This window comes from Balaenoptera ricei, chromosome 18 (genome assembly GCF_028023285.1).
Source record: "Balaenoptera ricei isolate mBalRic1 chromosome 18, mBalRic1.hap2, whole genome shotgun sequence".
NCBI classification, from domain to species: Eukaryota; Metazoa; Chordata; class Mammalia; order Artiodactyla; family Balaenopteridae; genus Balaenoptera; species Balaenoptera ricei.
Window position 1 is genome coordinate 4,314,811 of NC_082656.1, and position 15,641 is coordinate 4,330,451.

General features: G+C 35.5%; 1 protein-coding gene across 5 annotated transcripts in view; it reads left to right on the forward strand.

The window, feature by feature from the left end:
• Positions 1-15,641, forward strand: part of CDK8 (cyclin dependent kinase 8) — a 104,265-nt gene that overhangs the window by 53,076 nt on the left and 35,548 nt on the right. For 4 of the 5 annotated variants that reach the window (XM_059903473.1, XM_059903475.1, XM_059903476.1 and 1 more), the window contains exons 3-4: positions 4,369-4,479; positions 8,481-8,621. In XM_059903473.1, the coding sequence (XP_059759456.1) occupies positions 4,369-4,479; positions 8,481-8,621 (252 nt within the window). Of the gene's footprint in view, positions 1-4,368; positions 4,480-8,480; positions 8,622-15,641 lie in introns of those variants that run through there. The other variant, XM_059903478.1, reaches the window with a different exon arrangement.

The following is a 15,641-nucleotide window of genomic DNA, read 5'->3' on the forward strand; positions in this document are numbered from 1 at the left end:
GGGACGTGTTGTTGTTAGACCAAATTACTGGCTTTGTATTTTAGAAATTAATTAATTAATTTTAGAAGCATTTGAATCCTGATTCTAACCACTACCTAGGAATGTGACCTTGAGCAAATTATTTAATCCCCTTACACCACCATTTTCATAGGGTAATTCATGATTAAGTGAGATAGTGCATGTCATATGCTTAGCCTCATACTTGGCACCTAGGAAGAGCTTAGTAAAATGGTTACTGCTGTTTCCTTTTTAATACAGGAGCTAAACCTCATCTTGGAGATGAGATGGAGGTGACAACTAAGAATAGCTTTATATGTAGGTTTCTAATAATTGGAGAGAACTTTTGCCAAAGCTTTGGAGTTTGTTTGTTATAATTTCTACCCTGCTGATTTCCAGAAAGGATTTGAAATAGCTGCCCAGCTGAGAAGTGTGTTCCAGTTGTGAGGTAATGGAGAAAACCCTGACCCAGAGCTGACATGCACTTAGGGCTCAGTCCGCTCTTCCAGCCAGCTGGCTGATCTTGGGCGACCCTGAAGTCTAGGCTTTCCTGTATCAGATTCTTTGCCTTGTTTATTAATTAGCAAATGGTCAGTTTTAGATATTGACCTTACGTTTCTGAGAATTTGTATATATCTCTGGAGTTTCATAAGTTTGAAATTATATTCGAAAAGCAGAAATATATAACTTGAATTTAATCTTGCTCCTGAATAAAATAATCATCACTTTCCAGAGAATAATCATTAATATAAATGACTTAATATATAGTCCATTCATAGTCTTTCCTTTGCTGAATTCATTTCAGAGCACCTAATATCTTGTTAACATTACATTTACCTTGATACTTGTTTTGGTGAAAAGTGTTCTTATAAAAGGTACTGAAGTCCTAAGTTCTAAAACCTTGACTTTCTCACATGTCTGTCATGTATTTGGAACACATTTGCAAGGCACTAAGTCAGTTCTAACTGATAGAGACAGACTATCAGGCTTCATGAGAAGTTTTTTCTTGTCATCATTGCTGTTGTATTTGTTTTGCACGGGGGGTGGGAATGCTTTGTAACTTACGGGTCATTCGGGCCGCTTGGGTTATTAAGTGGAGATAAAATAAGGAGATAAAAGATTTTAAATAGAAGAATGTCTTTCTAGGAGATGAGAAAGGTTAATAAACCCATGCAAATGTGTTCTACTTGCAAGTTTCTGTCTGTATAAGCTCTTTATTATTTTGTGAAAAGTTTACAAAATTTTATTCAACTTTCCTTTGTAATTTATAGAAAAAATAGGTACTGTATCTCACAGAGTTACAGATCTTAGTTCTTATCTGATATTTGCTGGTGATGAATGTTGTATTTTCTGTTGTTGCTGTTACAGTTGTCCCTTTGCATCCATGGGTTCGACCAACCATGGATAGGAAATATTGGGGGGGGGATTTCCAGAACGTTCCAAAAAGCAAAATTTGAATTTACCATGTTCCAGCAACTATTTACATAGTATTTACATTGTATTAGATATTGTAAGTAATCTGAAGATGATTTAAAGTATAAGGGACTTGAGCATTGGGGGATTTTGGTACCCTCCTGGGGCAGGGTGGGGTTGGGGGGTGGTCCTGGAATCAGTCCCCCTCAAATATTGAGGGACGACTATAGATCGTTTTTTAAAAATAATTACAAGCTAAAGATTTGTTTTAAGTTTAATTGTTTTGTGACGGCAAAACATAGACAACTAGTAGAATGGGAGAAAATATTTGTAAATCATATATCTGCTAAGGGATTAATATCTAGACTATGTAAAGAATTACAACTCAATAGCAACAACAAAAAACCCAATTCAAAAATAGGCAGAGAGGGCTTCCCTGGTGGTACAGTGGTTAATAATCCACCTGTCAATGCAGGGGACACGGTCCGAGCCCTGGTCTGGGAAGATCCCACACGCCGCGTGCAACTAAGCCCATGCGCCACAACTACTGAGCCTGCGCTCTAGAGCCCGCATATTAGATATTAGGCAAAAGACTTGAATAGACATTTCTCCAAAGAAGATATACCAGTAAGCACATGAAAAGATGCTTATCATTAGTCATTAGGGAATTGTATATCAGAACCACAGCAAGATACCACATCATACCTATTAGGATGTGACTATTACAAAAAGAAAATTTAAAAAGGTAAATAAAAGTTGGTGAGGGTGTGGAGAAATTGGAATTCTCATGCATTGCCGATGGGAACGTAAATGGTAGAACTGCTGTGAAAACCAGTTTGGTGGTTCCTCGAAAAGTTAAACATAGAATCATCATATGATCTAGCAATTCCACTCCTAGGTATTTACCCAGAGAATTGAAAGGAGGGACTCGGGTACCTGTACACCAATGTTCATAGCAGCATTATTCACAGTAGCCAAAACGGGGAAACAACCAGTGTCCATTAGCTGATGAATGAATAAACAAAATGTGGTGTATACATGGAATGGAATGTATTGGGTTGGCCTAAAAGTTTGTTCAGTTTTCCCGTAAGACAGCTCTAGTAACACTGAGTTGTCTTTAACTTCATTAGAAACAATTTTGTTAGATTGTATTGTGACAGCTGTCATATCAGTGTGCATTTTTTAAAAAGCATCAAAATTGGTGAGTTTTTGTGTAGCCATTTTAATATTGAAGATGGAAGAAAAAAAGCAACATTTTTGGCACATTATGCTTTATCATTTCAAGAAAGGTAAAAACGCAACTGAAACGAAAAGATTTGTGCAGTGTATGGAGAAGGTTCTGTGACTGCTCGAACATGTCAAAAGTGGTTTGCGAAGTTTTGTGCTGGAGGTTTCTTGCTGGACAATGCTCCACAGTCGGGTAGACCAGTTGAAGTTGATAGCGGCCAAATCGAGACATTAATTGAGAACAATCAACGTTACATCACTTGGGAGATAGCCGACATACTCAAAATATCCAAATCAAGCATTGAAAATCATTTGCACCAGCTTGGTTGTGTGAATCACTTTGATGTATGGGTTCCGCATAAGTTAAAGAGAATAAAACCTTCTTGAAGGTATTTCCGCGTGCGATTCTCTACTCACACGTAATGAAAACGTTCCATTTTTAAAACAAATGGTGACGGGTGATTAAAAGTGGATACTGTACAATAATGTGGAATGGAAGAGATCGTGGGGCAAGCGAAATGAACCACCACCAACCACACCAAAGGCTGGTCTTCATCCAAAGAGGGTTGTGTATATGGTGGGATTGCAAGGGAGTCCTCTATTATGAGTTCCTTCTGGAAAACCCAACGATTAATTCCAACAAGTACTGCTCCCAGCTAGACCAACTGAAAGCAGCACTTGACGAAAAGCGTCCAGAATTAGTCAACAGAAAATGCATGATCTTCCATCAGGATAATGCAAGACCACATGTTTCTTTGATGACCAGGCAAAAACTGTTACAGCTTAGCTGGGAAGTTCTGATTCATCCGCTGTATTCACCAGACGTTGCACCTTCGGATTTCCATTTATTTCGGTCTTTACAAAATTCTCTTAATGGAAAAAATTTCCATTCCCTGGAAGACTGTAAAAGGCACCTGGAACAGTTCTTTGCTCAAAAAGATAAAAAGTTTTAGGAAGATGGAATTATGAAGTTGCGTGAAAAATGGCAGAAGTAGTGGAACAAATCGGTGAATACGTTGTTCAGTAAAGTTCTTGGTGAAAATGAAAAATGTGTCTTTAATTTTTACTTAAGAACCGGAGGAACTTTTTGGCCAACCCAATATTCGGCCATTAAAAAGCTATGAAATTTTGATGCATGCTACAACATGGATAAACCTTAAAGACGTTATGCTAAGTGAAATAAACCAGACACAAAAGGACAAATACTGTATGATTCTACTTATATAAGGTACCTAGAATAGGCAAATTCATAGAGACAGAAAGTAGAATAGAGGTTACCAGGGGCTGAGGGGGAGAGGAAAGTGGGGAGTTATTGTTTAATGGGTACAGAGTTTCTGTTTAGGATAATGAAACAGTTCTAAAATGGATAGTGGGGATGATTGCACAACATTGTGAGTGTACTTATGCTTCGGAATTGAAAATGGTTAAAATGGTAATTTTTATGTTATGTATATATTTTACCATAATAAAAACATTAAAACAAAACAAAAAAAGAAACCAGCTAAACAATAGCAACCATACAGACAGATTTACACAGTTATATCTTTTCAGTATCTTTTCTCCACTGATTTTTACTCATTTGTATGGGCATCTCAAAATTGTATGGGTACTTATTAGAATTTTAGGATTGATTGCCATTAGGTTTGTATTGCCTTTGAATTACAAATGGTATGGGGTTTTTAATGCTATTTTTATGGCAAAGATTTTTAATGAGTCTCCTTTGTTTTGCAGTTACTTCGAGAGCTTAAGCATCCAAATGTCATCTCTCTTCAGAAGGTGTTTCTGTCTCATGCTGATAGGAAAGTATGGCTTCTGTTTGACTACGCTGAACATGACCTCTGGGTAAGGTGAATTGTTGGTGGACATGGAGCCATGGTTTCAGTTGGGGATTAAGAGGGACTGACTGAAAACAATTTTGGGAGCTCATCTTCGTATGAGATTTACATTTTTAAAATAAAAGTAACTTCCTAGAATGTGGTTGAGGAGTTACCAACACTAGAGTATTGCTTTGTATTTTTACTTTTGGTCATATCAGTTTGACCTTTGTGACGTACTACAGAAAACAAACAACTCTTCAATATTGTTTCCTAGCTTTAGATTTTTGATAAAATAGAAAAATTAACAGTAATAACTATTTTCTTATAAAATTTAAAAGCAGCATATTTCCTTTTTTTCTGTAATGTAAAGAAATGTAAGATGAGAAGGTGATAGGGAAATGAATATGTTATGTTTGAAGGACTAGATTGAGATCTAATGGGCCTGTCTGTCATTTGTCATGTGACCTTAGGCAAATCTCTTAATGGCTCTGAAGCTATAGTTTCCCCCATCTGTAAAATATAATACTTTTACTGCTCTTTTTTACAGGATTTTCCTGGAGAACAATTTTGTATTCAAAGCCTTATAAACTAAGTGTTCTATACAAGTACAGTAGAAAACTTGTTAATCATTTATTGGGTATCATTCACAATTGATATTCAGTATTCTAATGTATTTCTTATTTTCATTGGCAGAAATTCAATATTGTGCACACTTGAATTTGGCATATTCTTATATAGGAAGAATTCTTTGTAGAAGAGAGGTCTACTACAAAATGAGATTGTTATGGAAATAGAGTCTGTTGTGGCTTTTATTTTGTTGTGGCTTTTATTTTATGATAAGAATATTTTTAGATCACCAGACTTTGATTCTCAAAGTCAAGTAATTATATTTATTAGTTTAGCTAATATAACGAAAAAATGATTCTGTATTGATAAACATTATTATAAGCTAAGAATTTAAATTTATCCTGTCTAAATAGGTAAAATACAAACAGCTGACTCAGTATCTTGCATTTACTCAGCAGATTATTTTTAAAATAGGATTTACAGAAGCCTTAAGTAACTATAAAATTTACTCCTTTATTAAATATAACAGCTACATTTTTAAAAAAAAACCTGAAAGGCCATCTTGGGGATAAGATTAATAATATATATAGATGAAAATCTATAATAGGATAGCCCAAATAATTTTGAAACATACAAAACTTATATCCTGATCGGTCTTGGGTGAAGAACATGTTAACACAGATTTCAGTTTAAAAAACAAAACAAGTAAACAAAACCCAGTATTACGTCAAGTTAATTCATTAGCAACTACTTCAGTACTGTGAGATATATTTTTCTGATATTTACTAAGTAATAAGGTCTTTAAATATTTCACTGTGTTTTGCATCCTATCTATATTTACTAAATTAGCGTGGCTGTGCATTTATTGAGCTAAATAAAAGAGAAAACATACGCAAGGGATTATAGTATCCTGGCTCAATTTCAAAATCTTCAAAATAATTTATTCTTTCATTCAGCTGTAGTTCGTAAATGCAAATACAAAATTTTGAAATAAAACTAGCACAAATCCTAGTAAAACTGTTTAAAAGTAAATTCACCTTCTGAAAATAGTTAAATAGTTTTAAACTCTTTTGCTAATTTCCAGAAGTATCCTCATTTACATAATTTTAACTTTAACAGACTTCAGAAACTGAAACTTATTTTGGTGTCATATGCTTTCAGTTTTATAAAAAAATATTTTCATACTGTTTGTAGATTCCTGTTTTCCATGACTAAATGTGGTTTGATTCAAATTATTTTTATAATTTATCTGGAAAGAACTGTTTTCAAACAGAAAATAGACACATGAAATTTTCTCTCTGTTTTATGAAACTATTGTCCAAGGTTCATGCTAGTTGTAAATATGTTTTTCTTTTTTTGTTGGCTTCTGTTCTTTTAAAAGAGATCTAATCTAATCAAATTAGGATTCTGTTAATAAAAATTCATTAAATCAGGGTGGCCAATATTGAATTGAACATTCATCATACTGAAATCTAACATAAAATCAAATTATATAATCCAAATTTATGAGTAAATTTCCAGGCTGGTTTATAAACGTGATTTGTAATAAAACATAGTTGAGCATAGGAGATAGCATTGTATTCACTATGGTTTCTCACAAACTGGTATGTAATATTTAATTTTATATGTAGGTATAATTATGCTTTCACAAATTATACTGTTTGTAATGTTGTGCATATAGTCACCATTGGCTTTATCATCATCTTATTAATACTCATTTAAGCCAAATAAGTACTTTTAATGCTCATTTTAATAAAAACCAAATGATGATTCAGTTTATTAAAACCTATTCTTTATCCATTTTATTTTCGTATTTTAATTTGAATATTGAAATGAATTAGTTGGGGTAAGGCAGCAGAGGGTAAGAAAACAGTTGCAGTAAAAAGAGTCATTTAAAAAAATGACTTAGGTGTTGGTGAAATCTTATGGTATACATATTGCATATTTATTATATTGCCCTGGAATAAAAATGAAGGTAAAAAATTCCCCCACTGTAGTTTTTTGTAGTTATAAAATATTGGTAAAAAAGTAATATGTAAAACCCTAATGAAAATATAACTAAAGAAGTGGTATATGGCATCAGTTGATTATCTTACCTCCCCTAAATATTTGTTCCTTTCATTCTTACTCTGGCAGGTTTTAATTTTTTTAAATGTATTTTAATCTTTTTTTTTTTAAGCTCTGAGAGCCACTGGTTCTTCTTAAGGTGAACAGACTTGATTGTCACATCATTTCTTAGGATAAGTGACAAACAGTCTAGATTATTAAGAGTTATTGTAGCTCTGTTTTGTTTGTCTTTTCTTAAATACTTTGAAAAAATTACTGAGAAGAAAGTTAATATAATGTAATGCTGCTACTAAAGTATAGATTAATCATACTACATATGTACTGACTGATACCCCTTACCTTCTGAAATATACCTTTGCTTTTTATTTTTTCTTTGGAAGATAAAACTCCTTCACTCATTAGTCATTAGTTATTTCTTACCCATTTTCTACCTCTATATCATAAGAAAGTAGAAATGAAAAGATTAATGTATAATATTAAATATCTCACTCCTCTTTTAATTATTTTTATTAATAAGTTCAAGAATACGCCTGATACTCCCTCACAAATACTGGTCAGGAGTCTGGCCTTGTGCATATTAGACGCAGGCATGTGCACAGTGGTGCACGCAGCAGAGTTGGCTGCAGCTGACTTGTAGATTTTCTTGCAGTTTAAGAGTGCTTTAATTAAAATGAAACCTGTCAAGAGTTTGAAACATTGGATCTTGTTTCTGTTGAGGTACATTTATTTGTAAAATGATTTTTCTGTTTATAAAGTGGTATTGTGTTTACCGGATGTCCACTAACATTATATTGATACCTAGAAAGCTTTGATGGATGTTACAAGGCTGTCTTTTTTTCCTCGTCTGAAGAAGCTTTCATATTTCTAATTATGTCCAGTGTGAACTGGTCATTTACATGTTATTCCTTTGTGCTTGTGTGTACTTAATTGAAATATTTTCCCATTTGCTTTCTTTATAACTCATGTATTGTAAATAGGTACCACATCTATGCTATGTCAACCAGCCAGAACTCTGTTCTTTTTTTTTTTTTTTTTTCATTTAATCACTACAGAATAAAAAATACTCTTTTCTTGAAAATTTTCACCAGATAAACAGGGGTCAAGTAACTCTGAAAGTAATTTTTAATTATACTTTAAAAATAAAATCACATTACCTTCTACTTCTCTGTTGTCATCATTTATTTTCTGAGACCGTATCATATGCTTAGGAAATGACATTTTAGCTCTAGTTATTTGGAAAATTTAAGGTTATTTATGTTATCCAGCAGAACGTGAAATTATATTTTCAAATCTTTGGAAATCCCTGAGTGTTTCTTTTTCTGTTAGGAAAATACTATATATCAAACTATCTTTCCTTTTTTAAGCTTCTGGTGATATTCTTCTTTCTTTCAGCATATAATCAAGTTTCACAGAGCTTCTAAAGCAAACAAGAAGCCAGTACAGTTACCTCGGGGAATGGTGAAGTCACTATTGTATCAGATCCTAGATGGGATTCACTACCTGCATGCTAACTGGGTGTTGCACAGGGATTTGGTAAGTTGAAATGTAGTTAGGTTTAAGCCAGAAAGATGCATTTGGAGTTGGATGATTTTCTAGTTGTCTCTAGATATCAGTGCTATACAGGCCTGCAAACCTTATAGAGGAAGTGGGAATGCTACAGTCTCAAAACTAGCCTAGCCTTGTGCTTTTGTGTAACGCATCCTGCTTCTTGACATACGTTAAGCTGGTGCTTAAGAGGTGAAAGAGGGCACATTTGTTTTGCTAAGCTTTCGGGGGTTTTTTCAAGTCTGTAAATAACGTATTGGCCTGCTTTACATTGAATATTATATGCCAGACAAACTCTAGAAGTTGGTATATTTATGAGTAACTTGAAAATAACCCTTTGGAGCCTACTGTATCCGAAGTTGTATATTAGAAGAGGAGCGTTCACCTGCTTATTTTTAAACCCACTATGTTAGTAGCAGTCTCTCCGCCAACAGCCTTTAATAGTCATGATTGAGTACATTATTGAGTGCCTTGCCATGTTAAGCTGCAATAAATTTTTACGAATTTAGAAACTTCAGAAACTGACTTTCTTATTTTTATTTCACATGGCAGAATAGTTTATGCCCTTTTTTAAAAAAACCCATATAGCATTAAATTGGTGATTAAATTGTGCATTGCTCATTAAATCTTCATAGATTTAAATTATGTAAATCTCAAATTCCCCTTTTCCCCTTTCATATTGAGTAATGTAGGAACTCTAGTAAGGTGTGCCTTCATTTCCAACAATTATAAACACAATGCTGGAAGTGATGACTTGGTCTCTAGTCACATGTGTACATTAGGAGAAAACCCCGTCGCCAGCTTGGAGGTGGAGCTGCTCTGCCCCTCACGCAGATATTCTTTCCAGACTGCTCTGTGTTTAATGCATTCAGTCTCTGGCCTTCAGTCAGGTGTTTTAGTTTCTAGTTCTTTCATCTGTCTTCAGTAAATCTCCTTGAAATAAGTTTAGCGGTAGTTATTTTATCTCCAGTTGTCAAATCTAGAAACCATTTAGAGTAGGACCAATAACACATCAGAAATTTGGTTGAAATAACTTTTTCCCTTATGCAAAAAATTTTCCTTTATTTTTAATAGAATTAGGTTATTTTATTTATAAACAATGAATTTATAGAACATAAATACGAAAAATCTTTTGCCTCTTTATGAAGCTGAAAATAAATTTCAGCTTTTAGGGGTAGAGTCAACTTAGGGAAAAACTATTACTACTTTTGAGTTACTGACCTTTTTTATGATTCTAAAAGAATAGAATCTGGTTTTTCCCCATAGAGTTAATTATGCTACGATAACGCTACATTTTCTTTCTAATGTAAGTATTTTCTCATCACTAAAATATGTATGTTCATTAGATGAATACAAACTGATTTTTAAACCAGTATTTAATTTTTATGTTAATGTATAATATACCTGAACTACTCACATTAGTATTAACTACAGTGGTGAAAATAATTTCGAAGTCTGATTTCTTTTGTGTCTCTCTTGGGAGAGCTCTTTCTATTGATACGGCCAGAACAAGTTGTCTTTGGCACAGAGACCGTGTAGAGCAGGTCATCTCAGAAGTCTCTGTTGGTGGCATACCAGGAGACAGAGGCAGTGGAGCAGTGCACTTAGGTGCAGGTGGCAGAGGGATGCACTGTCTGTAGCTGATTTAAAAATAATAATGAAACAGACGAAAAGTAGTTACTTTTTAAAATTTTATTTATTTATTATTTATTCTTGGCTGTGTTGGTTCTTTGTTGCTGCCCACGGGCTTCCTCTAGTTGCTGCGAGCGGGGGCTACTCTTCGTTGCTCTGCGCGGGCTTCTCATTGCAGTGGCTTCTCTTGTTGCAGAGCACGGCCTCTAGGCGCGCGGGCTTCAGTAGTTGTGGCACGCGGGCTCGGTAGTTGTGGTGCACGAGCTTAGTTGCTCTGCAGCACGTGGGATCTTCCCGGACTAGGGCTCCAACCCGTGTCCCCTGCATTGGCAGGCGGATTCTTAACCACTGCGCCACCAGGGAAGCCCGTTACTTTTTATTGTTACCGTATGCTGGCAATTCTGAACAGTATCAGTGATAAAATATTCCCATCCACTGAGGCAAACCGCTCCTACTCCTGTACCCCTCTTGATATGCCACTGCTCTCTGTTTAAAAGTGTGTTCATCCAAGATATTTTGTAAACTGTAAGCGGTTGTTTTTCTGCTGCTGCCTCCTTTGACTTTCCCATCTGAAGTGCGGTTTCCTGTACTATCTGTGCGTGACTTCTTAGTGATCTTTCCAAACGTCTGGCCCTTCTGTGCATCACAGGCACACTGCGCCATCGTCTCCTTAAAATGATAAGCTCTGTCCCAGGCTGGATCCTACTGTTTCAGGTACCTGCCTCTTGAATTATTCTTCAGTTCTTGAAGGAAAGATTCATTATCATAGTTTTTTTAAAAATATGTGCCCACCTTCCTGCCAACTGAAAATTAAATTTTGGAGTTTGATATTATATAGTTTTTCAACTATAGCTACATAAGATATTCATATATGAAGTAATCAAGTATTTACCCTGAAGAACATTCTTTAGAAGCTGTATGATATGCCTTTTTTTAACCCCTTCTCAAATAGTTATGATTTGCAGATGAGATATTTACCCTATGAGAATGAATATAATTACGAGTTAATTATATTCTTTGCTCCTTTCAGTCAGGTTTAGATGAAATGAGGTGATACCAACCTTAATAGATCTACGTAGATATTTATTTGTTTACTTATTTATTTATTGGCCGTGCCACATGGCTTTCACGATCTTAGTTACCCAACCAGGGATCGAACCTGTGCCCCCTGCAGTGGAAATGCGGAGTCCTAACCACTGGGACCACCAGGGAATTCCCTACATAGATTTCTCATGTTAATAATTGAACCAATTGGTTAAGTTGCTGACTTGCCACAAGAAACTTCATATTAAGGTGGATAATTGGCATAGACAGCCTAAAAACACCATTTGAAAATAGCCCAGAATGTTACTGAAGCTTTCACTTAATAACATTGGCTTTATTATTAATAGAAATACTGACTTGAGATGACAGAGTTATGAAGTTCTTTGATATATATAGTTGTTACTTAATAAATGAAGATTAATCTTGTCAGTACTAATCATTATGTAGTAGCAGACCAGTAACTGGGATGTGTCATCCTTGGCAGGAAGTGGAGATCTAATAATGCTGGAACTCTTGTTGGGCTGAAGGTGGTAATGTGTACACACATGTGGATGTTTTAAGAAAAATGGGCTAGAAAGGAAGAACATTCAGTATTTATTTGGTGAGATAATTTATGAATCCAAAGTAAACTTTTTAGTTTTAGAGCATTAAAATATGTATGTATAAGTTGGTTTGCTTATACACTTAATCTGTTTGCTATAAGTAGAGAGAAATAAAAACAGAGGTGTGTGTAAGTTAGCTATGTTGTTTCCTTTGACTACACCCTTCTCCTTTCTTCTTTATTCTCCTCTCCTTGGAAGTGAAAAAATCGTTTGACTAATAGTCTGTAGTCCTGGTTCTGGCATTACCATCTGTATTAATCAGCGTTCTCCAGAGAGACAGAATGTGTATATTTAGAGAGAGTGAGATTTCTTTTAAGCACTTCCCTCAGGCAGTTGTGGAGGCCTGGTTAGTCAGAATCTGCCGGGTAGGCTGGCAGGTTTGACAGACCCAAGGGAAGAGGTGTAGTTGAGTCCAAAGTCAATCTGCTGGCAGAATTCCTTCTTGTTCAGGGAGGTCAGTTTGATTTATTAAGGCCTTCACCTGATGGATGAGACCCACCCACGTTATGGAGGGTAATCCCCTTAACTCAAAGTCCACCCATTTAAATGTTAATCTCATCCAAAACCACCTTGACAGAAACATCCAGAATACTGTTTGACCAGATACGTAGGCACTATGGTCCAGCCAAGGTAACAGATAAAATAACCACCCTATACAAGTCGGTTAACCAAGACACAAGTTAAGGTAATGTGAGAAAAGGTATTTCTGGGTCATGTCGTCCATCCATCCCACCCCACCCCCGTTATCTGCTGTTTATATAAAGTAGGAGTGTTCTGTTGGGTTAAGGAATATTAAGATTTTTTTGCCAGATACCATAAAGAGAAACTAAGTGTGAAATATTATGAAAGCTTCAAATAAAGATATGTTTTAAGTGACTCAAAATGAGGAAAGATTTGAAGTCTGTTAGCCTGATTGTATTGAGTTTGGTGATTCTTTTTTTGAGCCCAGTCTATTAAAAATTTGAAGCACCAAAATCATATTCGATACTTTTTGTGTAGAAGCTAAGTTTGATTTTGCAGTAGTGACTGAACTCTTTCCTGTGAGAGGTAGTCCTCCTGGATTGAGTTAAAGCACACGGACAGAGTGTGAGAAGTTCTCACTAACAGCGACTCCATTGTGACCTGTTTGAGGACATCCAGCCAGTTTACTCTATCTGGCCTCTTTCAGTAGAACTGATTATTTTTTGTAAGACTTAACTAAATTTAGGAATGGTTTTCTTGTGCAATCGTGAAATTTCAAACTCAGTTAATTTTTCTTTTCCTAGGAAAAATTCTGTGATAGATTAAGAATTTGAAAAACGCTTGTCAAACGTATGCATGCTGGTGTTAGTGAACTGGAGATTAAAAACACCGCTATAGTCTGGCTCCAGTCTCCTTTTTTTCTTTTCTCTCTTTTCTTTATAGTTATTTTCCAGCCAACCCAGAGGTTTCCCTGCCTTCCTGAATCCCTGCTCCCTTCATCTCCAGCATCTGAAATTCTATTCATCCTTTAAAGCTCTGCTCCTGCTACCTCATCAGTAAAGTGCACCCTCTCCTCCACCTCCACTCCCCCACTCCCACCCCAGTCACACCAGCTGGGAGTGAGAATGTTTACTTCTACACCCTGTAGCAGTTACTTTGAACTACCCCTGGGGCACTTGCTAGTTTTGGTAATTGTATGTCCTCTGTTTGATGGTAAGTTCCTGAGGGCAAAGACTGTGACTTATGATATGTTTGTATCCTGCCCAGCGCTTAGCAAAATACACATTAATGTATACAGTATTGCTTATATTTGTTGAATGAATGAACTAGCCCATTTGTAACAGAAGCAAAGTGGCCTCCAAGGTTATTCTCCATAGCTTATCTCTGATATTACCTGATGCTGGTCCGTATCTACGGACACACAGAGACTCTGCTGCGTTTCTTCCTTTTACTCCCTCTTATCTCTGCTGTGATTCAGTGCAGTGGAACAGTGCAGAGAAAGTTCTTTTCTATTCATACTACATTTTAAGTCCTTTCAGCATCCTTCCTCTTTCCACCTAAAAGAGCTCAGCTCTTAGCAGTCAGTTCAGAGACCATTCAGCTTATGATACTGATCTGTTGACCTTTTCCATTGCACTCTTCCTCTACCCCATATTTTTGTTCCGCCCACTGAGACCTATTTCCTGGCCCTTTGTCTGTTTGTTCTGATGTTCTTCTCTTCATGTCATTTATTTTTTCCAATTTTTTTCCTTTAATCTTAAGGGTCGAACATTTCCATCATAGTTCGTTTACATCCCTCACTTTTTTTCAAGAACGTCTTAAAGTACCTTCTGTGTGAATTATTGTTTAATTGTAGGTGAGGGGGCCATACCTCCCTTCTCCTATATACATCCCAGCTGCTCTGAACTTGCAGCTCTCATGTTTCACTTTAATAATACATTTAACTGACCAGTTCATTACTAATCACAATGTAAATATTTTAATTTCTAGCTAATAGTTGTTCATTTTAAATTTTCTAGTGAACTCAATGTTGGCTGAATTTTGTGCTTTTTGTTGAAAATATTCATGCAGTGTATCAGATATACCATAGAAATGATTTACACTCAAATCAGACTTGTATTTAAGTAAGTATTAAAGACTTGGGCTTTTGACATGTTTCCTAAGGAACTTAATAGAAAGTAGAGAAGTAGTTATGATGACTGGCCTATTTACCATTAATTTTCGTTAAGTATATATCAGGTTCTCATATGGTCATTAATGTGTTCCACTTTAAAAAAAAATCTAATGTCCAAAATGTCATTTGAATTATTACCTTAATGGTTTTATCATAGTGGTAATTAACTTGGAACTACCAGACACATAGGGTTGTATTTTTGTCCTGTGGCACTAAGTGGATAATATAATATAGCGTATTATATTATATACTATAATATAGTATTAAGTGAGATATACTGTAATATAACTTTTCACCATGTTGTTTCCTTTTTTCATTTAAGCTGAATTACAAGGCTGTATACAAAATTTGGAGTGTTTTGGAGTATTACAACTATCTGCTAGTTGGTCACTCGTGCCCTAAACCAATTCAAAATAGTTTTTGGGGGGGGGGGTGGTATAGCTCAGTGGCAGAGCATTTGACCGCAAAATAGGCTCTTTGTTTTTTTGTGTGGTTTTTTGCCATAGGAAAATTTCCTAGAAAATAAATCTTTGTAGAGATTTCCTTTGGAGTATCCCAGTGGGGATGTGCTATCCTGTGTAGTATGTGATGTGACATAGCCCAGTGGGCCGTTGCATAAACGTATTTAAAAGATGCTGGAGCTATTTCAGAGCTTTAATCTGACTTATTAAAAAAAAATCTGATAGTGCCGCTGCCATGCAGTTTATTTTAATTATACTGGGTAACTTGGAGTCACTTGGTGGGGTTTTAGCTGTTTGGTGAAGGATGAGTTGGTTTCCTAGCAATACAGTCAAAATCTTGGAGTGAGCCATCGACTCAAACTCAGTTTCACAGGGCCTACTTTAGGAAGGCACCTAATTATGTATTGATGATAACATGATGAATTATTGGGGTGTTTTGGATCTGATTCTTCTTGAGTGAAAGATTGCCTGGTTTATTAGTTTTGCTTACTAATACTAAAGTTTGCTCACAATGATATGGTTAGTTGGTTTGTTGGGGTTTTTTAGGTGCATTTTCTTTCTTTTTTTTCACATCTTTATTGGAGTATAATTGCTTTACAGTGTTATGTTAGTTTCTGCTGTATAACAAAGTGAA